The sequence below is a fragment of the Ipomoea nil genome, unplaced genomic scaffold (assembly GCF_001879475.1).
Source record: "Ipomoea nil cultivar Tokyo-kokei standard unplaced genomic scaffold, Asagao_1.1 scaffold0317, whole genome shotgun sequence".
Classification (NCBI taxonomy): Eukaryota; Viridiplantae; Streptophyta; class Magnoliopsida; order Solanales; family Convolvulaceae; genus Ipomoea; species Ipomoea nil.
In genome coordinates this window covers 1417416-1439246 of record NW_017616745.1, presented here as the reverse complement: position 1 = coordinate 1439246, position 21831 = coordinate 1417416, and the positions used below count along the sequence as shown (strand labels likewise).

General features: G+C 37.5%; 4 protein-coding genes across 8 annotated transcripts in view; 3 read left to right on the top strand and 1 right to left on the bottom strand.

Moving 5' to 3' along the window:
* Nucleotides 1–2952: 2952 nt before the first annotated feature.
* On the top strand, nt 2953–6229 carry LOC109168225 (protein Mpv17). 2 transcript variants are annotated; one of them, XM_019317270.1, is made up of 6 exons: nt 2953–3473; nt 4387–4542; nt 4627–4759; nt 4844–4909; nt 4965–4990; nt 5442–5717. In XM_019317270.1, exons 1-4 carry the CDS (start codon nt 3186–3188, stop codon nt 4897–4899), a joined length of 633 nt encoding a protein of 210 aa, XP_019172815.1. In that variant the 5' UTR covers nt 2953–3185; the 3' UTR covers nt 4900–4909; nt 4965–4990; nt 5442–5717. The 2 variants fall into 2 exon arrangements, with proteins under 2 accessions (XP_019172815.1, XP_019172812.1); XM_019317267.1 differs by lacking the exons at nt 4965–4990; nt 5442–5717 and adding an exon at nt 5724–6229 and having other exon boundaries at nt 2954–3473; nt 4844–4883.
* Nucleotides 6230–7548: 1319 nt separating this feature from the next.
* LOC109168184 (shaggy-related protein kinase eta-like) lies at nt 7549–20099 on the top strand. Of its 3 annotated transcripts, XR_002052012.1 has the most exons (14): nt 7549–7758; nt 8709–8801; nt 8881–8940; nt 9016–9288; nt 9377–9451; nt 9532–9588; nt 10833–10973; nt 11096–11146; nt 11220–11315; nt 11420–11503; nt 11968–12069; nt 12174–12349; nt 16651–16657; nt 20089–20099. XR_002052012.1 is itself a non-coding variant. In XM_019317239.1 (13 exons), the coding sequence occupies exons 2-13, from the start codon at nt 7917–7919 to the stop codon at nt 12261–12263; spliced, it is 1179 nt and encodes a 392-aa protein (XP_019172784.1). In that variant the 5' UTR covers nt 7686–7758; nt 7879–7916; the 3' UTR covers nt 12264–12673. The 3 variants fall into 3 exon arrangements, 2 of the variants coding, with proteins under 2 accessions (XP_019172769.1, XP_019172784.1); XM_019317239.1 differs by lacking the exons at nt 16651–16657; nt 20089–20099 and adding an exon at nt 7879–7973 and having other exon boundaries at nt 7686–7758; nt 12174–12673; XM_019317224.1 differs by lacking the exons at nt 16651–16657; nt 20089–20099 and having other exon boundaries at nt 12174–12673.
* LOC109168176 (putative pentatricopeptide repeat-containing protein At4g17915) lies at nt 12940–14946 on the bottom strand. Its single transcript, XM_019317219.1, has 2 exons — nt 14795–14946; nt 12940–14435 (listed from the first exon to the last, which is right to left on the bottom strand). Exon 2 carries the CDS (start codon nt 14409–14411, stop codon nt 13026–13028), a length of 1386 nt encoding a protein of 461 aa, XP_019172764.1. The 5' UTR covers nt 14412–14435; nt 14795–14946; the 3' UTR covers nt 12940–13025.
* Nucleotides 15771–21831, top strand: part of LOC109168198 (60S ribosomal protein L11-like) — a 54809-nt gene continuing 48748 nt past the window's right edge. The window contains exons 1-5 of one of the 2 annotated variants that reach the window (XM_019317251.1): nt 15771–15897; nt 16010–16117; nt 16201–16243; nt 17843–18038; nt 18163–18571. In XM_019317251.1, coding sequence (XP_019172796.1) covers nt 15784–15897; nt 16010–16117; nt 16201–16243; nt 17843–18038; nt 18163–18355 — 654 coding nt within the window. In that variant the 5' untranslated portion in view covers nt 15771–15783 and the 3' untranslated portion in view covers nt 18356–18571. Of the gene's footprint in view, nt 15898–16009; nt 16118–16200; nt 16244–17842; nt 18039–18162; nt 18572–21831 lie in introns of those variants that run through there. The other variant, XM_019317247.1, reaches the window with a different exon arrangement.

Sequence of the window (21831 nt, the reverse complement as noted above, 5' to 3'; positions counted from 1 at the left end):
GAGTTAATGCCATTTTTGATCCTAGACTTATTGAGGCATTGACACTTTTCATCCTCCATAATAAAAATTGCTACTTAGTAGACACTGTTATTGGTCGTTGGACAGTTTTGATCCTCCGTCAAGGAAGCCGTTTGTTGACCGTGAATTAGAAGGGCTTTTCTGTCTTTTTATGTCTTATTCTTCTAATCTTGTGTAGACCAGCGCTGCTGTGACTCCTGTGAGGCGAGCTGAGATGGCGAGACTTGGCGACTAAGTAGTAACCTTCGGTAGTGAGTAGCAGCGAGGTTCTTCTCCGACGAGTTGTTGGACCAGTAAGGCAGATCTGGCGGTGCAGCAACAGATCCGGCGAGGTTGGGGCCTTCACCGGTGGTTTTTGGTTCCGGCAAAGCAGAGAGGGCAGCAGGTCAGCGAACCCTCCTATGGTAAATAGCAGTTGTAGTTGTAGATGGCGTGATGTAGATTTGCACCTGTAAGTCCTCCCTTCCATATTGACCATAAATATCCTTCATATCTCTCTCTCTCTCTCTCTGACCACAACTACTTGGTGCACAACATCAAAAACTCTGTTATTCTACCTGAAATTCATTGAAGTTTCAAGCTGAAAATGTGGAATCCACCGCTCCCCAAAAATCGCATTGTCTGAGGTGTTGGAATGACCGGTGTTGACTTCCTGGCTGCTGTAGCTTCATTCCCCAACCCGGATGATAAAATTCGGAGCACCAGCTTTGAGGTTCAAGGAGGTGGTAACACTGGCAATGCTTTGATAAAACCCGAATGATAAAATTCGTCTTGGTCTTAATCCAAGGATCATATCTAAGGTTGCTGATGACTCGCATGGCGAAAGAATACTTGATGAGCTTGAAAGGGATGATGTTGATACATCTTTTATGGTGGTGTCCAAAGGAGGAAACTCACCATTCACATATGTCATTGTTGACAACCAAAAAATAACAACTCGGACGTGCATTTCACTCCAGGATATCCACCCATGATATTTGAGGGTCTACATACCCAAATCAAAATTGTCTTCAGCGCTTGGAGTAAATATTGTCTACTTAGATGGAAGGATGCATGAGACTGCGTTGATTGTAGTGCAGGAGGCAAAGAGTAGGGGCATACCTATTATAGTTGATGCAGAAAGGTTAAGGGAGGGGTTGGGTGATATTCCTGACTTTGCTAGTTATGTTGTATGCTCGAAAAAATTTCCACAGGCATGGACTAACGCCCTTTCTATTCCAATTGCACTTGTTTCCATTATCTTGAGATTGATGTCAAATGTAAAATTCGTGATTGTTAGTTGGGTGAAAATGGTTTCTTAATGTTAGAAAGGACTGAAGCGGATAACCTCATTTTGAAGAAATGGATGTAGCAGTGACCAATGGATGGAGAAATACAAGGATTAGAACATAAAAAGACAGAAAAACCCTTCTAATTCACGGTCAACAAACGGCATCAATGACGGAGGATCAAAACTGTCCAACGATCAATAACAGTGGCTACTAAGTGGCAATTTTTATTATGGAGGATGAAAAGTGTCAATGCCCCAATAAGTCTAGGACAAAAAATGGCATTAACTCTTGTATTCCGTGAGTCACAATAATAATATAACAATAATTAAATATTGTTCAATTCTATATTCGTCTATGATTTCTATTACCATCATTAATTATTCCCAAATTTACCATAATTAAATAATTTGACCAATTATAAAGAAAGATTATTAAATAATGCATGGGACAATTGTTTAATTAAAAATTTTAAAAATTCATTAATAAAACATAAGGCTCTCATAGTTTTTTCTTAGAAACTCTTTAATAAAGTATTTCTTTTTAGAAATTGGTGGGCCAAACCGCCTACGGCAGTTTGCGGTGGATAAATCTCGAAAAAAATACGCGATTTCAAAAAAACATTTGTCCAAAACGGACAACGGAGACAAAAGTTATGCCTTGCCGAACTTTTGACACATTACAACTTAAAAAAAAAAAAAAAAATTAAAGGCCAGTTCAGCCGGCGAGGCGGCCGCTGTGGAGGCCGATTCCGGCCTTCCTCGCCACGGCCAGCGACACGATTTTTGCAACACTGATATATAAAATAGATATAGATTAGAATAGGAATAGTATTACACAATTTTATAATATTACAATAAAATTTTAACCCAGAAATATTGTAGAAATCAATATATTTTATTAGGAAGAGAGATTTTTTAGGAATTGGGCGGGAAGTTAAAATTTCAGGATTTTGTTTTTATATATAGTATAGATTATATCCATTATCATTTTATTGTACTTGTCACAGTCTTATATATTTTCTATTCAAGTTTACTTATATAAACATAACTTATTTGATTACGCTTAAAGTTATACATAACTCACATTATCACAATTAAAACCTGAAGTCTACACCAAATTTTAAATTTGATTGAATTCAATTGATTATTGGTTCAAATATTTTTAGTTACATTATATCGTAATATAAGTTTGGTCCAGATATTGGATATTGAAATATCATATATATTAGATTTCAAGTAAAAATTATATATATATATATATATATATATATATATATATATATATATATATATATATATTTTTCACTTAAATGAATATATCCAAAAACTATTTTAAATATTAATTCAAAAAATTATTAATATTATATAAACTAAATTTTAGGTAAACTTAATAGGCTATTATTGATTAAAATATATTTTTAATTATGTTATATACAAATATAAATTTAATTTCGGTTAAAAAATATAAAAAGTAGACTTAAAATTAAAAATTATATTTATTCCATTTAAACCGAACATATACAAAAATATTTTAAATATAAGGTCAACAAATTATTTGAATTAAACTTGTGTTAATTTTAAAACATTGATCTAAAAAATAAATTTAAAAAAATGAGTGTTAGTAAACAATTTTTTTTAAAATAAAATAGAAAATGAAAATTAAAAAACTAGAAAACAGAAAATATTGTACAATTTTCTGAAATAAATAGACCTCAGGAGTCATTTATTGAAATTTTAAAAATATTTGGGTCAAAATTGATAATTAGCCAAAGAAAGAATGAGGTAATGTTCCCACGCTATCAGCTTCACTTTCGTCTTCAACCTCTTACTTTTCTGCGACTCCTGATTGGCGAGTTTCCTAATTCCTAGTGAGTGGTGGACTGTGGAGGGACTGGGAATGGGCATATTGAGCGGCGGAAATGGGAGTATATGGGGAATGGGTTCCTTCTATTCTCGCGACGGGAATAGCAGACAAAGACGAAGAAGGGAACGAAGCGGCGGAAATGGAGAATCCAACGCCGCAGGCTCCGATTCCGTCGACGTCACTCGTGGCGCCGGCTACCGCTTCCCTGCCAAGCAAGCTATCACTGCTGGGTCTCTCGCCGTCACCGGCGATACCATCGCCCAGCTCCGGGATCGATGGGTGAAGAACAAAGACGCCCTCCCTCAATCTCCCCAGTTGCAGGTATCTTACTCCGTATATGGGAAAGCTTTGAACTTTCTTTAGTTTTATTTAATTTTTTTGTTTGAATTTCAATGAACTGGTTCTGGGTTTTGTGTGTGTGTGAAACTGAAGAAGATTGAGACTTTGTGTAATTCAGGATATGGGAGAATGATAAGCATATTGCCAATGCTGAAATTTGTATTATTTTTTAGTTGCATAGTATATTGAGATAGAGATAATGTTAATGTGTTAATATTAGTGGGAATTGATTAAGGATGAGCTAATAAGAAAGATGGCTTTGCTGGTATTATAGCAATATGCACTGATGCACAGATGAAAGAGCATAACAAAAACTCAAAAAGTTTTCTTTTAGTAGTGTGGATAAAGTTTTTCCGTTTAAACATTGATGCTGCTTATGGAAAAGTTCAAGAACACATATGTTGTACAGATATGGTGTAGTTTCTTGCCTACAAAAGGCAAAACCCCTTGCCCCAAGGGTCCCCACACCCCAGCTCGACAGGATTGTGGAGGGGTGAAAGTCCCGGGGATCAAACTTTGCTCCTTGCCCACAATCTGTCTCCCAGAAACCAACTGAGCTACCATTGCGGCCTCCAAATGTTAAAAACATCTCTTTCCCTCTACGTTCTTGTCTCTCTATTATTGTCTTTGTTTTTCTCTCGTTTTACTCTATTATATTTAAATTGCATCTTAGAACAAAAATGATGAAGGTCCAAATTGAACTATTAGATAGGGCCCCTATTTTTAATGGAACGACCCTGATTGCGGGTGATATGGAGTAGATTCTTGTTCTAATGTATGGAGTAATGACTACCTGTTCAGTGCGCTTATCTAGTAACCTGTTTCCAGTGCATTTTATAGTTTTCTGTTTCTTATGGAACTATAAGAGCCTGACAATTGAACATTGACACGATAGGATGTCATGGGAATTCTACTTTCCGAGCATGACTGGCTCCGATCCTTACGGATGGCTTCATATGGGCTTCTTCTCTATGGACCGGGTACTTTTGCCTGGTACAAGTATCTTGACCATTGCATGCCGAAGCCAACAGTTCAGAATGTATTCACGAAGGTGCTTTCTGCTTTTCGACTTCTCTGGAAATACGAAAATGTTCTGAATAAATTATAGGAGTGCCTACACAATTCTTGATTGCAGGTTTTACTCAACCAAGTAATACTCGGTCCTTGTGTAATTGCTGTTGTTTTTGCTTGGAACAATCTATGGCTAGGGAAACTCTCGGAGCTTCCAAATAAGTATCGGAGAGATGCCCTTCCCACACTATTTTTTGGTATTCACATTCTTGCTGCTTTTTCTGCCAGACACTTTACTCTCCCACAAGGATAACGCTTGGTTCTTTTTTAACACTTTGCAGGATTTAGGTTCTGGATCCCTGTCAGTGTCTTGAATTTCTGGTATATCTTGAACTAACCTTTTACCAATGCCCAATCCCCTTAGGCAATAACCTATGAAAACAACAAAAAGAATGAACCTAAAAGCTCATTAGAAATATGTCCCTTGAGCCCAATGTTGCAGAAGGCGCTAGGCGCTAGTCGGGCGCCTAGAGTGCCTAGGCCGCCTAGGTGGCCGAGTCATCTGAGACTCTGAGTATATCGTCTCCACTTTTCCCATTTAGGGCTAGGAGTTATTAGACTGTTATAATCCCCAAACTAGTCAGCTGCATATGTTAGATGGTTAGTTGAGTACATGACTTGAGAAATATATAAGAGGAGTAGCCGAGCAAACAAAAAAAATCACTCGGTTGAGTTGAATACCAACTTGGCCGAGTTGGGCACCGACTCGGTTGAGTTAGGCACCCGAATCGGCCGAGTTAGGCGCTCAACTCGGCCAAGTCGGCCAGTTAGTCGGCCATCTGACTAAAAGCTGCCTAGGGCTGAATTCGCCTCGGCCTAGGGGCGCCTACCGCCTAGTCGGCCGCCTAGACCGATTTTTATAGGCTTACAGCACTGCTTGAGCCTCTACAATAGAGAAATTGTACTTCTGTTACAACTTACAATCATTTAAATAAGGATTATTAAGTTTTGTTCACATAGATCTCGAACTAACCTGGTGTTTCTCCCTCAATGGAAAAGGATCTTTATTTAACAATTTTACTTCTCATCTGAACCTAATTAATATAAGCTAAAGCTATCAATATAAACTGCCTATTTGGTTTAGGAATCTGTTACTGGTTCTTTTGCTCTCCATTTGCTTTAAGCTAAAGCTATGAATGTAAACTTATTGACATTTTTCAGGGTGGTTCCTCTTCAAGCTCGAGTTGCTTTCATGTCAATGGCCTCTATCTTTTGGAACTTTTGGCTGTCTGCAACTATGAGCAAGTAGTTTCGCTAAGAACATTGTGTAGAAGCAGCTTACACCTTGACCATCGCTAAGAACATTGTCAATCCATTTACAGCAAGAACATATGTATTCTGACATTTATACATTATGGCGAGCAATCCAAGTTGGGGATTCCACAAAAAATGCCAGTTCGTGGATAAGCTTGTGTACGAGGTTTCCCAGCAATACAAGTGAAAACTCGAGAACACCATAAATTTTATAACAAGCTTTCTTTCCAAAGATGCAGCATAGAAGGCCGGTGAGCTTGATCTCATAGAAAGCGATGTGGATCATAGCTTCTTGTTGATTACAGTAATGGAATTGAATATATACAGTTTTCAGCTGAATCTTTTCAACTGTTCTGTTGTTTCCATTGCATGATTCTCGTTTCTATTAACCATTTTATATGCTTTGTGACCCTATAATTTTCCAGCCTTGACACTCTTCATTCTACTTTTTTCTACCATAAATAAGGTTTCAAGCTCTCTTCTCCTTGACACTGCCATTGCTGCTAGATAGGCCCTGTTAGCTGATAGCTGATTGGGTTAATTAGAGGTATAACTAGTTGATAACATTAGCTGATTGTAGAAAGGTGTTTGGTAAATTAGCTGATAGATGTTTGATATAATTTATTTTTTCAAAAAGTTAATTGAAAAAGTTGATTTGAGTAGCTTTTTGAATTTTAGCATTTTGGAGTACAAAAAGCTAATTAATTAAACACTTATATTGACTTTTAAACTAAGTCAAGCAACTAATAATGATCAAATAAGTTAAACTTGGCCTATAGGCTAACTATTTTACCAAACAAAGCCATTTCAGTATCTCCATTGCCTCCATATACAGCTATACTTACAATAAGGAATCAAAACGACTAATCATGAATCATGTCGTTGAGAAAAACGACTAATCATATATAGCGATTGAGAAAAACAACTAATCATATATCGTCATTGACAAAATCAACTAATCATATATCGTCATTGACAAAAATGACTAATCAGCTAGTCTTCCTAGTTTCTAAATGACTAATCAGCTATCCTTTCTAGTTTCTAGGATCCTATATGTTGTATGATGATGTGTAATATTATCGAGGAATGAGAATGCTCATGGATCTTTCTGTTCAATTTTACATTTTAGTATTCTTTTTCTCTGTTTATCTTGTATTATGTAACAAGACGCTCATCGAAGATCAACCACGCGAAAGAACATCTTAAGTCATTATTAGCACGAGTGTTCTATAGTGAAGTAAACTGAAGTTGATTGAAAAACTATGATGACCTACAGAGGGCTTGTTCCAAGTTCCAACGGAGACGCTGTATCATGAGATGTTGATTGGTATGGAGTCGTCGATTTAACGGTGAGTTCCTATGACCAAGATAAGGGAATAGTCCATCTCCTCGCAGAACGCCTCAACGGGATTGAGTAGCTACTAAGAACAATGACCGATCATGTACTGTTCGGCTGTTCCCGTCGTTATTGAGAAAAACGACTAGTTATGTATAATTAAGAGAAAAAAAAATATAAACTTTTAAAATCTTTTAACTAAATTTATTTATAGACTATTTTATTACAAAAAGTAACAAATTGATATTATTATTTTTTTTTTTAAAGAAAGATTTGATATTGATATTTAAAATAGGAAAAAATTCTTGATAAATGATAATTGATAGGTATTATGGTATTGGTATATTTAGAAATAAAAATAAAAACTAGAAATATATATATTAGTACATGAGCTAGAGAGAGAGAGAGAGAGAGAGTCGTGGGAGGAAGAGAGAGAGAGAGAGAAAGAGAGAGCAGAATCACATGGCCGCGTTGCCACTAGGACCTCAGCCGCCGAATCCAACGGACAATCACCTTCTCCAGCACCACCACGACCAAGGTGGAGCAGCTGCTGTCAGGCAGGTGACAGCCGCCGCCGCTAGGCGGCCGGAGACGGAGCCCGGCAAGGTATAATTTAACTTCCACTCCGTATTTTACAAAGGCGTCGTAAAGACTGACGATGGTTCGTTTTTTCTCTCCTCTGTCACCGCATTGAGCTAAGGGCTTACTAATTGTGCTTCGATCTAGCTCGGGGGCTTCGATTTTCGTTCGATCTCCGAGTTTCGATGGTGCCCGGATATCGGAAGTGCTCGCCGGAAGCTGAGGTGGAGGGTATTTCGGTGGTGGGTCCTACAGCCAATTCATTGTCGAGATGTTCTTGGCGATTGGCGTGACAGGATAGTGTGTGTGTTTTGTCCGGCTTTAAGTATAAACAAATTTATGTTTGCCTTAGGACGCTTAGTAATTAGTATGAGTTTAAGAGTAATTAATTCGAGTTTAGTTGGAATGAATTGCTGGATTTCTTGCCATCTTTATTTGTTCTGGTTTTATTGAATTTGGTTACTTTCAAGAAGGGAATGTTGTCTTGGGTATATATTGCTTGTCAGAAGCTGATATGTTATGTAGGCCCTGTGAGGATCATAAAGTTTATATTCTTGTTTGGATCTTTTGGTATTTATGGAATGGGGATATCTAAACTGACTTGGTCAATCAAAAGTTGTAATCTTTTCTCTGCTTTTCTTCAAGTTTAGGTAAATTGTGCTTCAATCTGTTATGGTGTTTGCTTCATTCAATTGGTTACCCTGGATTCTCCCCATATAGACTGTTGTTTATATTGCAAGCTTTGTGACATGATGCTTTCTTAAAGGCCATGGTTTAATGCCATACGTTACTTTCTTGGTTTCTATATCATCTCTTTCTCTCTCTCTGCATCTCTATACTTTGTGGATTTGTGAATTTTTTGAGTTCTCTAAGAGACAGTAGTTGTTGAAGTAGATTATGGCAATTGCCCAATTAGACTGTTAGTCGAAGTGGTGAAAATTGTTTTGCATTGATTTCTTGCTTGGTCTGCATTTTAGGAAATGCCAACTAGTGTAGTTGAAGGAAATGGAGCTGTCACTGGTCACATTATATCCACCACAATTGGAGGCAAGGACGGAGAGCCCAAAAGGGTTGGTTATTCGACTATTTCTGTAATTTAATCTTGGTTTTCTAGTAGGTTTACATTTACCCTTTTTCTTTATAATACAGACAATTAGTTACATGGCAGAACGGGTTGTGGGCACTGGATCATTTGGGATAGTTTTTCAGGTATAAACTGTTTAATGTATTGATAACGTCCATATGGTCTCAGTATGAAGTTAATCACCGGGTGTCTCTTTCCAGGCAAAGTGCTTGGAAACCGGGGAGACTGTAGCAATAAAGAAAGTTCTGCAGGACAGACGTTTCAAGAATCGCGAACTACAATTAATGCGTTTGATGGATCATCCGAATGTTGTTTCTTTAAAGCATTGCTTCTTTTCGACAACTGCCCGGGATGAACTTTTCCTTAATCTTGTAATGGATTATGTCCCCGAGAGTTTGTATAATGTTTTAAGGCATTACACTAATTCGAATCAGAGAATGCCCCTCATATATGTCAAACTTTATACATATCAGGTATGAATCCATTTTATTACCTTTTTTGTTGGCTCTCTCATTTATATATTGAATAACCTGCTAAAGATGATAAGTGAATGGTTTTCAGATTTTGAGAGGGTTGGCTTATATGCACAGCGTTCCAGGGGTCTGCCATAGAGATGTGAAACCCCAAAATCTTTTGGTAAGACACCTCGAATCTCCCTTTCTTTCAACGGTCACATGATTATGCGTACCTAACTATTCGTTATGTGTAACGTGAAGGTTGATCCTCTTACCCATCAACTCAAGGTCTGTGACTTTGGAAGTGCAAAAGTTTTGGTATGTTGTTCTTCTACTGGCTATTTTCTTCTGTTATTCCCCAAACTTTAATAGCTCGTGAAAAATGTGGTTGGTGTGTTTTAAGTGCTTAAGTTGTTAGAAGTCTTTAGTTTTTACTTGTTAAAAATAAATAAATGCTCGCTAAATTAATAGTGTTTTAAGTGATGCTATTGTTTGAGATACTTGCACACGGGTGCATTCTCCGAGGAAGAAAATATTTTGAATTGGATTCCAAAGTGGGAATCTTTTTGAAAGTGGAGGAGAGAGGGAAAGGCGGCAACCTGGGAGCCGTGTTATTCCAACGGAAAGTGAAATCACGTGCACACCATCTTCAACCGCTTGATCCATCGCAGCGAGTATATCAGAATCGTAACAGCCGTGTGCTGTCTGGACTGCCGTGTGCTGTCTCACCTCGTCTAGCGCTGGAGCCCTCAGGATTCCGATTCCTCCGCCGGCGATGACACGGGGAAAAGCTACGAATTAACGTGATTAAGAACTGGAAAAATAGTAATGCTATGAATTGAGGTTGGTTTGTTATTGAGGATTGGAATTTGGAAGAAAGTGGAATGAAGTTGCAGATCGGCGAGGCGGAGAGTACTGGAGAATTCGCGAATTTTTTTTTTAGGGGTTATTCGCCAAAACGACGTCGTTTTGGCAAATAACCCTTAAAAAAAAAAACCGGCCAGGCGGTCTAGGAGGCCGATTCTGGCATTCCTCGACGCGGCTGGGCAACACCTAGCGCCTAGGCCTCCGATTAATCGACGCCTAGGCGCGATTTTTGCAACACGAGTCTAGGCGATTTAATATACAATGCATTAATGAGAATGATGAATATATAACACGGCTCTTACGAAGCCGTGTTATGCATTTTCAAAATATGAATAACACGGCTTCATGAGAGCCGCTATTCCTTCGTTTATCTGATTTTGAAATCATTCCCATTTTGGAATCCAATTTAAATTTTTTTTCTCCGACGAGTTTATATGCCCCTTGTGCAGTTGTGCTGAATTTTTATTCAGATGTGTATTAGAGAAAATTTGCATTATTTTTGTATTTTGAGAATATTGGTGGGTCTAGCTGTCTAGAGAACTCATATTCCCAACCATTTCTGGATTATTTATAAAGCCTTCTCAAAGTTTCTCTGAGCAGAATTGTTGAGCATTTGTCTTCTTGGGGTTTCTTTTAAAAAACACTTCTTCAATGCTTTGTCCATGGCTATAATTTTGGTAAACTATTTTACACAGATCAAGGGTGAAGCTAATATTTCATACATATGCTCTCGTTACTACCGGGCTCCAGAACTTATATTTGGTGCAACGGAATACACAACAGCAATTGATATTTGGTCAGCCGGTTGCGTTCTTGCTGAGCTTCTTCTGGGACAGGTTTGCGGTGATCGTATTTTTTAAAAGTCAATCGTAGAATTACGTTTTGAATGCTTCTAAGTTCTAACTTGATTCTTTTCGTATTTGCTAACATAGACAATAATTTGTAAACACTATTGCAGCCACTATTCCCCGGAGAAAATGCAGTAGATCAACTTGTAGAAATTATCAAGGTATCTTTGATATCTATTTGATGTTTCGTGGGCTATAGAAGCTTTACCTGTACTAATGAACATTTTGTGACAGGTGCTTGGTACTCCAACTAGAGAAGAAATTCGATGTATGAACCCGAATTATACTGATTTTAGGTTCCCTCAAATTAAAGCTCATCCCTGGCACAAGGTATTTTGCGTTATCCTCGTTTTTCTTCCATGCGTGGATCTCGCATTTGTCACAAGAGCCAACTAACTACATTTCCGATATGCTAAACACTTCCTTGGTTTCAGGTTTTCCACAAACGAATGCCCCCCGAAGCAATTGATCTTGCTTCGCGGCTTCTCCAGTATTCACCAAGTTTTCGTTGTTCTGCTGTGAGTTTATAACCCCGCTTATCTCGTTGTGAAGAGCAATTATAAATGTTACATCACTTGTACAATAAAGTAACAACATATTAACCAGCTTGGTTGGCGTGAGTGGCCGTGCACTCTCGTCCCTTAAGAGAGGTCGGGAGTTCGAACCCCCTCTCGTATGGAAAAACCAATCTGGTATTCTGGCCAGCACATTGCCCCTTAATTGGGCTGGCTTGGTGCGAACGGGGATTAGTCTGAGTATGGTACGAGCTTAAAGGTGCCTCCTACAGTTAGGGCCCATTCTGGCCAGCACATTGCCCCTTAATTGGGCCGACCCGGTGTGAACGGGGATTAGTCTGAGTATGGTACGATCTTAAAGGTGTCTCCTACAGTTAGGGCCTGCTCAGGACACCTCGTGGTCTGACCAAAAAAAAATCCACGACATCATATTTTGTGTTTAGTAAACTTGATGTTATCTTCTGCAGCTTGAAGCGTGTGCACATCCCTTCTTTGCTGAGCTCCGGGAGCCTAATGCCCGCCTTCCTAATGGTCGTCCTCTCCCCCCGCTTTTCAACTTCAAACAGGAAGTATGATTTCTGGCTTCTTTACTTTCCTATTCCTCTATCTTATAAGATATGAAAGTAATCCTTCTCTCGTAGAATTGCTGATCCATACAAATGTTGTATTGCAGATAGCTGGAGCTTCACCTGAGTTGATCAACCGGTTGATTCCAGAGCACGTTCGACGGCAAACTGGTTACCATTTCGCCCACCCTACATAATTTATTGATAGAGGGTTGAAGTAACTACTTGGAATCGAAGTACTTAGGAGGTATGGATGTGAAGTTATCGCGCAAGCCCTTTATCACCCGTTAAAAAACTTGCACGCTTGCTTGTACTCGCCATCCGGCTCCCCGAGAAACTGGCTGATGCTGTTTTCTGTGCATCATCACATCAGCTAGAGTAGCAAACTTCTTTGCTCCTGTACATCATTTTGATCAAGGGTTTTTAGTGGATTTAGGATACAATATATATATTATAATGTCTAGTTAGACAGACAGGCTGGAGAAGAAGTGTCTGTGAGAGATTGATTGTAGTTTGGTTTGTGCTTTCACATGATGATGTTCCTAGTAATGTAAACCTGTGGGATTCTCATGTCTAGAGTTGGCTTTAGAAGTGTAATGCTTTCTTCTGGACCCTACACCACTCCTCTCCAAAACTCGTAACCGAAAGATTGAGCCCTAATCCCGAAAGCCTTCTGCCTTCGAAATAAATTACAGAATGTGTCTCAACATGGCCCGCATGTCCTACTCACCATAATAATAAGATGTGCTTGTTTTATTTATGGTTAGACTATAAGGTGTCCTGAGTAGGCCCTAACTGTATGAGGTACCTTTAAATTCGTACCATATCAGAACAGCCCGTATCATATCAGAACAGAGTGTATGGCTACTCACGTCAACTAAGCTGGTTGAATTAATTGAAATTATGATGCCAAAAAATCATATTTTTGCATATGCTTTACATGAAATGTCAAGTAGACACTAGTGGTAATGCAATAGCTTTGCTACACGGATTCTTGACTGCAGTTTTCGGGCTTCAAGCAAGAAGCCAGAACGACGAAGACCATCGATGACCGCTTCTTTATCCGACTTCAGAATTTTCATACCACCTCTAATACACGAAAGCAATAGCTTAGATGCTTCGCGAAATCTCCCAGTCCTACAAAGACCATGCACCATTGACGAATAGGTAAAACAATCCTTCTCAGCCATCGATCTAAACACGTGCAATGCATGGTCGATTTGGCCAGCTTTACACAACCCATTGATAAAGCAATTGAAAGCAACCAAATTCGGTACGAAACCCATCTTGTTCATGAAGTCCAAGTGGCGTTCCGCCCCTTCTATATCTCCGTTCTTACATAGGCCATCGATTAAGATAGTATGCGTGTATATATCATGAACCAACCCTCTTTTCTCCGCATCTTCCACCAAAATGTAGGCGTCTTCCACCTTCCCGTTCTTGCAGTATAGATTAATAAGGGTATTGTACGCCACTATGTCGAGGCGAACGCCATTGATGATCATATTCTCCAGACATCGATGAGCTTCCCTTGTCCTACCCGCCTTAAGTAAACAACTAATGACTGTACAATACGCGTGAGAATCAAATACATACCCTTTGCTCCTCATATCTTCCAGGACTCGAAGCCCTTCTTCGAAACGTCTTATACGAAAGCAGCATTTCATCACCGTAGTATATGTTACAGCATCCGGGACATGACCCGTTTCCACGAGCTCTTTCAGAAGCCTTCTAGCAGGTGCGGGCCACCCCGACTTGCAAAGCCCGTGGATAAGAATATTGTATGTCACCAACTGAGGAACAAAAGCGTGACGCTTTAAGTACCTAAATAGCATTACAGCATTCTTTGTATACCCATTTTTGCATAGACCGTTGATTAGGATATTAAAAGTGGTCGGACAAGGGGGGATACCTTGTAAAAGAATGTCCCGGAAAACTCTATAGCCCTCGTCGGGTTTTCCAGACTTGAAGAAGCAATGCATCAGAGTGTTGTAACTCCAAACATCGGGAAAAATGCCCGAATCGAGCATCTCTTCAAACAGATCAATGCACCGAGATAACAACCCATGCTTGGTCGCACCAGCTATCAAAGAATTATACGTGACAACATCGGGTATAACCCCGGCTTCTTTCATTCTATGAAGAACGGAATAACCTTCATGAATCCCGACAAATTGACAATATGCTGTAATCAGAGTATTATAAGTCACCACATCCGCTTTTACTCCTACCTTTACACCATCGATTATCACCGCTTCTGCTTTCTCCAGTTGCTTGGCTTTACAGAAACACACTACACTTATATTCAATAACTTTGTTGATAATCCACCTTTAGTTCTCCACATCAATTCCAACAAGAAGAACCCAACCTATAACACATCAAATGTACTCTTCATTTTCAATCTACATGTATAAAACACACAATAATACTAAGAAAAACCCAAATAAATCCTAGGAATCTCATGCAATAAATCCCCAAGATTTTCTCTCATTTAGCTTTCACTTTTTGAACTGCTCAAGCACAAAATCCTCTCTTGTTTATACTTTAACTAGCGGAGTAGCAGATGCCCATTCTTGATATGGCAAATTTACAGCTTGGAAGTGATTTTCGACAAAGAAAGCTAAAGAACACTGAAATTTCATTACTATAACATAAGCTGCAGAATGAAAATGGAAATTTAGAATTCGAACTACAGAGTTGGGCTACTGAAAGGGATAAAGGTTTCACCTTTGCAACTTCTCCACCGAATCAGTCCAGGAATCAACGGCGACCGGTGCCGCCGGCGAGAAAAGAATTAAAATGTTAAAACTTTCTCCGGGAAGGGATCGCCAAAAATAGGATTAATTTTTTTAAAAAAATTATTTATGATATACCAAAATTTTGGGGGAAGAAAAACAAAATTTAGCCCTTTTACATTGCAGTGGCGAGTTTTGGTAGAAGCTGATGGTTAAAAAAATTTGAGTTAATTATCAAAATGGTCCTTAATTATATTGAAATTATAAGTTTGATTGTTGATTATTATTTTTATTTAATTAAGTCACTTAACGTTAAAAATTTTAATCAATTTGATTATGCGATTGTTTAGGCTGTCAAACATTCATCTATTCAAGACTAAATTGATAATTTTATTATAAGCAATAAATCATTTCAGTTATCACATGCACCATTGTCTATCTTATTAAATTGAAGAATTATCGAAATGATCCATTAACTATAGCGAAATTACCAATTTGATCTTGAATAAATTGACGCCTGACAGCTAACCAAACGAAGGACCAAATCAATTAAGATTTTTAAAGTTGGGTAACTTAACTAGGCAAAAAAATAGTCAAAGATCATGGACCATTTCAGTCATCACATGCACCATTGCTTCTCTTATTAAACCGAACAGTTAATTACCGAAATGGTCCATTGACTGTAACGAAATTACCAATTTAGTCCTAAGTAAACAGACTTTGATAGCTATTCAAACGGAAGAACAAATTGAGTAAGGTTTTTAAAATTGAGTGACTTTTAACTAGACAAAAAAAATTAGACAAAAAGAATAGTTAAAAACTAAATTGATAATTTCGCTATAGTCAATGACCATTTCAGTAATTAATTCAAATAATTTTTAAAAGGAAGGGAGAAAAACAAAAATTTGTAAAGAAAAAGAAAAATATTGGTAGAAACTGATGGGTAAAACCGACATTTCACAAAGGAAAACCCTAGCCCTAATGTTACAACTTAAATCTGCAGGTAGGGTTACAAAATCCATTCTTTATCAGTTCACCTCGCGCTTCCCTTCCCTTCCCGCCGTCTCTCCGTCTCCTCGTCAGCCGAAAGCCATGGTATTGCCACTTAGCTCTTCTCTCTACTCCAGTTTTCATTCATGAATAATGGATATGCATATCTCGCCGTGTTCTTACTGTTTCTGTCTGCTCTCTTGTGTATCGAAAACAGGCATCAGAGAAAAAATTGAACAACCCAATGAGGGAGATCAAGGTCCAGAAGCTTGTCCTCAACATCTCCGTCGGTGAGAGCGGCGATCGTCTCACCAGAGCTGCGAAGGTGCCCTACATCGCCCCTTTCTTCCTCGTTGCATTTCGTTCAACTGTTTGAGCTAATTTAGCGACTTTTTCCGGTGTTTATAGGTGTTGGAGCAGCTCAGTGGCCAAACCCCTGTTTTCTCAAAGGGTGTGTTCTGTTTCTAACCTTATGGTTTCTTTCACCTTTGCTATTATAACATGTTTGTGGCGTTTTAATCAGTTAGGGGACTTGAAAGACTCGTGCTTTATTTGAAATCTGTCTGCTTTTATCGAATTTATATGTTTGTTGTGATTAGTGATTATAAAGGCATTGGTTTCTAGGGTTTGATTAATGGCATAGCTAATTTGTTAGATTGTAAGATTTGTATTGTTTATATCAATTCAGTTAGCTGGGGATGGTTTATAGATAAATCTATGTTCTTTCTTTTGCTAAATGAAAAGAATTCTTTTATGCAAACTAATCCAAATGACTGTAAATATCTGGATGTAGTGTGATAGTATGTGTGCTCTGGTATGGCACTATGGCATTATCAAGGCTATAGTTTCTCTTCTTTGATTAATGGTAAAGCTAGCTTGCTAGCTTCTAGGGTTTGGGATAGCAGGATGTATAGAATAATAAGAATATATACGGAGTATATAATATATGTGTGTGCTGTGATATAGCCTTATTGATGCTTTATGCTCTATTTCTTAAGTGTAGGTGTAGCTAAGGCTATCTTTATCCCTGCAATACTCTCCCACTTTCAAAAGTGGATCTTTTTTTTTTACATCATCAAATTTACAATTCTTTCACTATTTTTTCTACATCCATGCAATACTCACTTTGACTTTAAATAAATAAATAAATAAATATATATATATATATATATATATATATATATATATATATGTATGTATGTATGTATATATACAATAAAAGTTAAAAGATAGAAAAGTTGGCTGCCGTTTGACAGCTTTTTTTGTCCTTTGCAAGCTTCCAATCAAAAAAAGCTTGCAAGACACATGGCAAGGAAAAAAACAGAACAGTAACTTTTTTTGATTTTCCACATCATCTTTAAAGCATCAAATTGCAGGGATGGTGGTGTTAGGCTAACCTCATCCCAGCAATTTTGGTGCTTTCGAGGTGACATGGCATGCATTTGTGGAAAATAGTTTTTATTTTTACTTTTCTCCTTGCTTACATGTAAAGAAAGCTTGCAATGGACACAAAAGGTTACCAAATGGCAGCGTTACTATTTTTTAACTATTGAAAGTGGGACCTTTTTGAAATTGTGAGAGTATTGTAGGGATGTAGAAAAAATGTGAAGGAATTGCAAATTTGATGATGTGGGAGTAGGATTCACTTTTGAAAGGAGAGTATTGCAGGGATAAGGATAACCTTAGCCTAAGTCTATTAGATTGTTAGATGTGGATTTTTTTTTTTTGTATGACTTCACTGGTGGTAGAAATGCTGGCTTATTGATAAATGTGTTTTATCTGTTTGCTTGAGAAAGAAGAGTTCTTTTATGCCAAACCAATCCAAAAGAGCTATAGATAATTGGATTTTTTTCTTGATCTTTTGTTATAGTATCATTTAATTTAAGCTTAAGTAATTTATGGAGTTATTTTTGAATATACTCTGCTCTGGTTGCTTAATTAATGACTCTCTTCCAGAAAAGACGCATACTTTGATATATTATTCCTTCTTCTTATTCCCTTTCCATTTCTGTTATCTCCTCTCTGATGTAATTATGTGTTTTTCTAACAGCTAGGTACACTGTGAGGTCATTTGGTATCAGGCGTAATGAGAAAATTGCGTGCTATGTCACTGTCAGGGGTGATAAGGCGATGCAACTCCTTGAGAGTGGATTGAAGGTGAAGGAATATGAGCTGCTAAGAAGGAATTTCAGTGATACTGGGTGCTTTGGTTTTGGTATTCAGGAGCACATTGATCTCGGGATTAAGTAAGCGTAACAATATTTTATCTTTCTCATCTTGGTGATATATTCTATATGGCACCATTTTATAATTTTCTTCCTTTCACCCCCTATTAGGCTTAACTGTTCTATTTGCCTATCCGTCTTACAGGTATGACCCATCAACTGGTATTTACGGTATGGATTTCTACGTTGTTTTGGAACGCCCTGGGTACCGCGTTGCTCGCCGACGCAGGTGCAAGGCTCGTGTTGGAATCCAGCACAGGGTGACTAAGGATGATGCAATGAAGTGGTTCCAGGTTAAATATGAAGGTGTCATCCTCAACAAGGCATCCAATATTTAATAATTTGGGGGGTTGAGGAATGTGATTGAATCAGTTTGCATTTTGGTTTTGTTGTAGACTTGAGATTATATTATTACTGAGTTACAAGTTTTGAGTACAAGGCTCTATGTTAGCTAATTGGTCATTTTCTCATAAGATGAATTATCTATTTTGTTGGCTTGTATACTTAGTTTTTGTATTGAAATTTTCTACTTTGAGCCATACATTTGGTTTGAATTTGCTGTTGCCCAAAGAAACAATCCCTATGTTAAAAATGAACATTTAAGTGTAATGTGGTTTATTGTCCATCAAGATTCATTCTATAAGAGCATCCACACTTGTGGATATTGTGGGGAGAATTCAGAATTAAATCTTCCCTTCATGAGATAATAGCTAGTGTGGACATGAGATAATTGAAAAATAATCTCCCTGCAAATGTAGGGAGATTGTCAGAAAAAAAAAAAAAAAAAAAAAAAAGAGAAAGAAGAAGAAGCAAGGCTGTGCGCGTTCGCGCACAGCCTTGGGCAAAAGCCGGGCGCGTGCACTGCACGCGCCCGGAGGCGCGCCAGTCGGCGCGCCTGACGCGTCTGAATACTTTCTTTTTTTTTTTTTTTAATTTTTTTGTTTGTTTTGTTTTGTTTTTTTTTTTTTTTCTCTCCTCTCCCACACTCTCTTTCCTAATCACTCTTACATTATCTCCCCATTCTTCCCAACCAATGTGGATGCTCTAAGGGTGTGTTTGGTTTGCATAAGAGAATTTGAATTGAAATGGGAATTAAATCAAGTACTTATAATCAAGGTTGCAGTAGGCGCTAGGCGCTAGTCGGGCGGCCGGGCAGCGCCTAGCGCCTAGGCGGTCTAGGCGGCGCCTAGGCGGATTCTAGGCGGGGCTAGGCGGGCACCAAAAAAATTAAAAAAAATAGTGACAGACTTGTAGTTCGACAATTATAATGAGGTTGTTTTCAACGTTCACTCAAATAACACATCTAAATAAATGAAATAATGATAATTTATAAGTCATAATGTCATAATAATATTAAAATCAATAATTAATGAAAGACGACATCGGTCAAAATCGGTCAAAATCAGACAAAATCGGTCAAAATTGGTCAAAAACGGTCAAAATCGGACGAAATCGGTCGACTCGGCCGAGTTGGCCGAGTTGACCGACTCGGCCGAGTTTGACCGACTCGGCCGAGTTTGACCGCCTAGCGGCCGCCTAGGCGGCCGACCGAGTTTTGGCCGCCGCCAAAACTCCAAGGTAAGTGGCCGCCTAGCGCCTAGGCGGGCGCCTAGGCGGCTAGGCGGCCGAGTTTTACATCACTGCTTATAATAATAGGTTTTGGTGAAAGTGGAATTGGAATGATTACTACAATATTGATATTTGATTATGTAGGACCTTACAATAGAAATAAAGGTTTTATAAAGATAAAAATAAAAAATTAAGACAATTGATTTTAATATAAATAGTATTGATGTTTGTATTAGCCGATTCATCAGTATGGTGTTAAATTGAGTTATCTATCTTGTTGGTTTGTATACTTAGTTTTTGTATTGAAATTTTCTACTTAGAGTCGCTATACATTTGGTTTGAATCTGCTGTTCCCGTTGCCCAGAGAAACCATCCCTATATTAAAGATGAACATTGCTCGCATGGGTCGCTCAACTGGTCATAGAGGTAAAAGTTTAGAAGAATGACCAGTGATTGAGTCTCACCAGCGATATTGTGAGAGCAGGGGACTTTTTGTGCGCAGTAAGCAAAGGTCTACCTGGTTCATGTTCAGTTGAGTTACTATGATTTACATCCTTCTAAATGATCTGTCGGGCTCTTAGGGTTGGGGTTCAACCTTTTGGAAGAAGATGAACATTTAAAATATTAAGGCATATTTTAGAATTAAGTTCTTTTATGAAAACTGGGGTGCAACCTTTTTTAAAATAATTTTATATATATCTTAATATTTTAGAATTAAGTTCTTTTATGAAAACTGGAGTGCAATCTTTTTTAAAATAATTTTCTCTATATCTTAATATTTTAGAATATCTTAATATTTTAGAATTAAGTTCTTTTATGAAAACTGGAGTGCAATCTTTTTTAAAATAATTTCATCTATATCTTGTCTGAATATTGTACGTCAATAGAATTGATGAGGTGGTACAATTCATTTATTTAATTTCCAGGGGTGGCAATGGAGTTGGCTGATAAATACGTACCCTGATTTGACTCGTCATCACACAATAGACAAGAATACATCACCTTTGAAGGCCATATTCAAATATGATCAATCGTTATACCGTGCACTAGGGCGCACATTGCTATGTATGCCCGCGCCTCTAAAAACAATGTCATTTAGTATTTTGTTGTAAAATTATGTATTTTTAGGTATAAAATTCTTTACATTCGAAACAGAGAATTTTTATCATTTTAAAAAAAATTATGTGTTTTCAGGTATAATTGTGTTTTCTATTATACAATTATGTACCTTCGAAACATGCAAATTTTCATTTATAAAATTATGTGTTTCTATTATATAATTCCGTACATTCGAAACATGGAGATTTTCAGTTATAAAAATTTTGTGTTTTCAGATATAAAATTTTGTATTTTCTATTATACAATTCTGTACATTCGAAACATTTTTTTTTTTTTTTTTTTTTTTTAAGGAATTAACATCAGACACGCGAAAAATGTACAAAACGACATCGTTTTGGGTCAGAACGCACAATGCATTGTGCGCCCTAATGCACGGTATAATTTACCAAATATGATTATCCTATCTTCAACAAAGCTAATTCATGGCTTTGGGCCTTTGGCAAACTTCAATACCGTATGGTGAGTAGTATAGTTATTTTTTGGTTATATATTTGAAAAATTGCATCTTTTATTCTTGAGTTATACACAAGTTTTGACTAAGTTCCTCAGTTATGACTACATTCGTTTTTTACCCATCAATGATAACTAGTCATATCCGTTTTCATCGTTCAATTATGAGTAAAGTGACTCGTTTGGTCCCTAACGTTAGGTTTCCGTCTCAACCTTTTAAAATTAAAAAGGTACGTAAAATATAAAATTTGCTGTTGTCGGGAATCGAAACTGATTTTTTTTAAGTAGTACGCGCGTTTTTAGTCAAAACGACGTCGTTTTTGCAACCGTGTGCGCACAACATAATTTGCCAGCAAGTAACATAATTTGCCAGCAAGTAACTAAGGCAATTAACAAGCAATAGTAAAAGTGTAAAACTAAGGGCTTGGGCTAGGCCATTTAAGGGTATGTTTGGAAAGTAGGAAAATGACTTTTGAAAAATATTTTTTAAAAAATGTGTCATTTTTCAGAAAATATTTTCTTTTCTAGTGTTTCATTGCATTCTAGAAAACTGTTTTGATGCGTTTCGTTCATTTTTCAAAAAATGAGTAGAATTGTATAATTAAATATTTTAATTATTTTATTTAAAATAGAAAAATATTTAGACTAACATTATTCCAACCAATGTATCCATTTG

Bases quoted from the DNA above. Each gene is read 5' to 3' on its own strand.
- LOC109168225 (XM_019317267.1), top strand. From the start codon at position 3,186: ATGGGCATATTGAGCGGCGGAAATGGGAGTATATGGGGAATGGGTTCC. The intron at 4,543-4,626 runs GTGCTTTCTGCT...TCTTGATTGCAG, and splicing joins TTCAGAATGTATTCACGAAG to GTTTTACTCAACCAAGTAAT. The intron at 4,884-5,723 runs GTATATCTTGAA...GACATTTTTCAG, and splicing joins GTCAGTGTCTTGAATTTCTG to GGTGGTTCCTCTTCAAGCTC.
- LOC109168184 (XM_019317224.1), top strand. From the start codon at position 7,615: ATGGCCGCGTTGCCACTAGGACCTCAGCCGCCGAATCCAACGGACAAT. The intron at 11,147-11,219 runs GTATCTTTGATA...ATTTTGTGACAG, and splicing joins AACTTGTAGAAATTATCAAG to GTGCTTGGTACTCCAACTAG. The intron at 11,316-11,419 runs GTATTTTGCGTT...CCTTGGTTTCAG, and splicing joins AAGCTCATCCCTGGCACAAG to GTTTTCCACAAACGAATGCC.
- LOC109168176 (XM_019317219.1), bottom strand. From the start codon at position 14,411: ATGTGGAGAACTAAAGGTGGATTATCAACAAAGTTATTGAATATAAGT.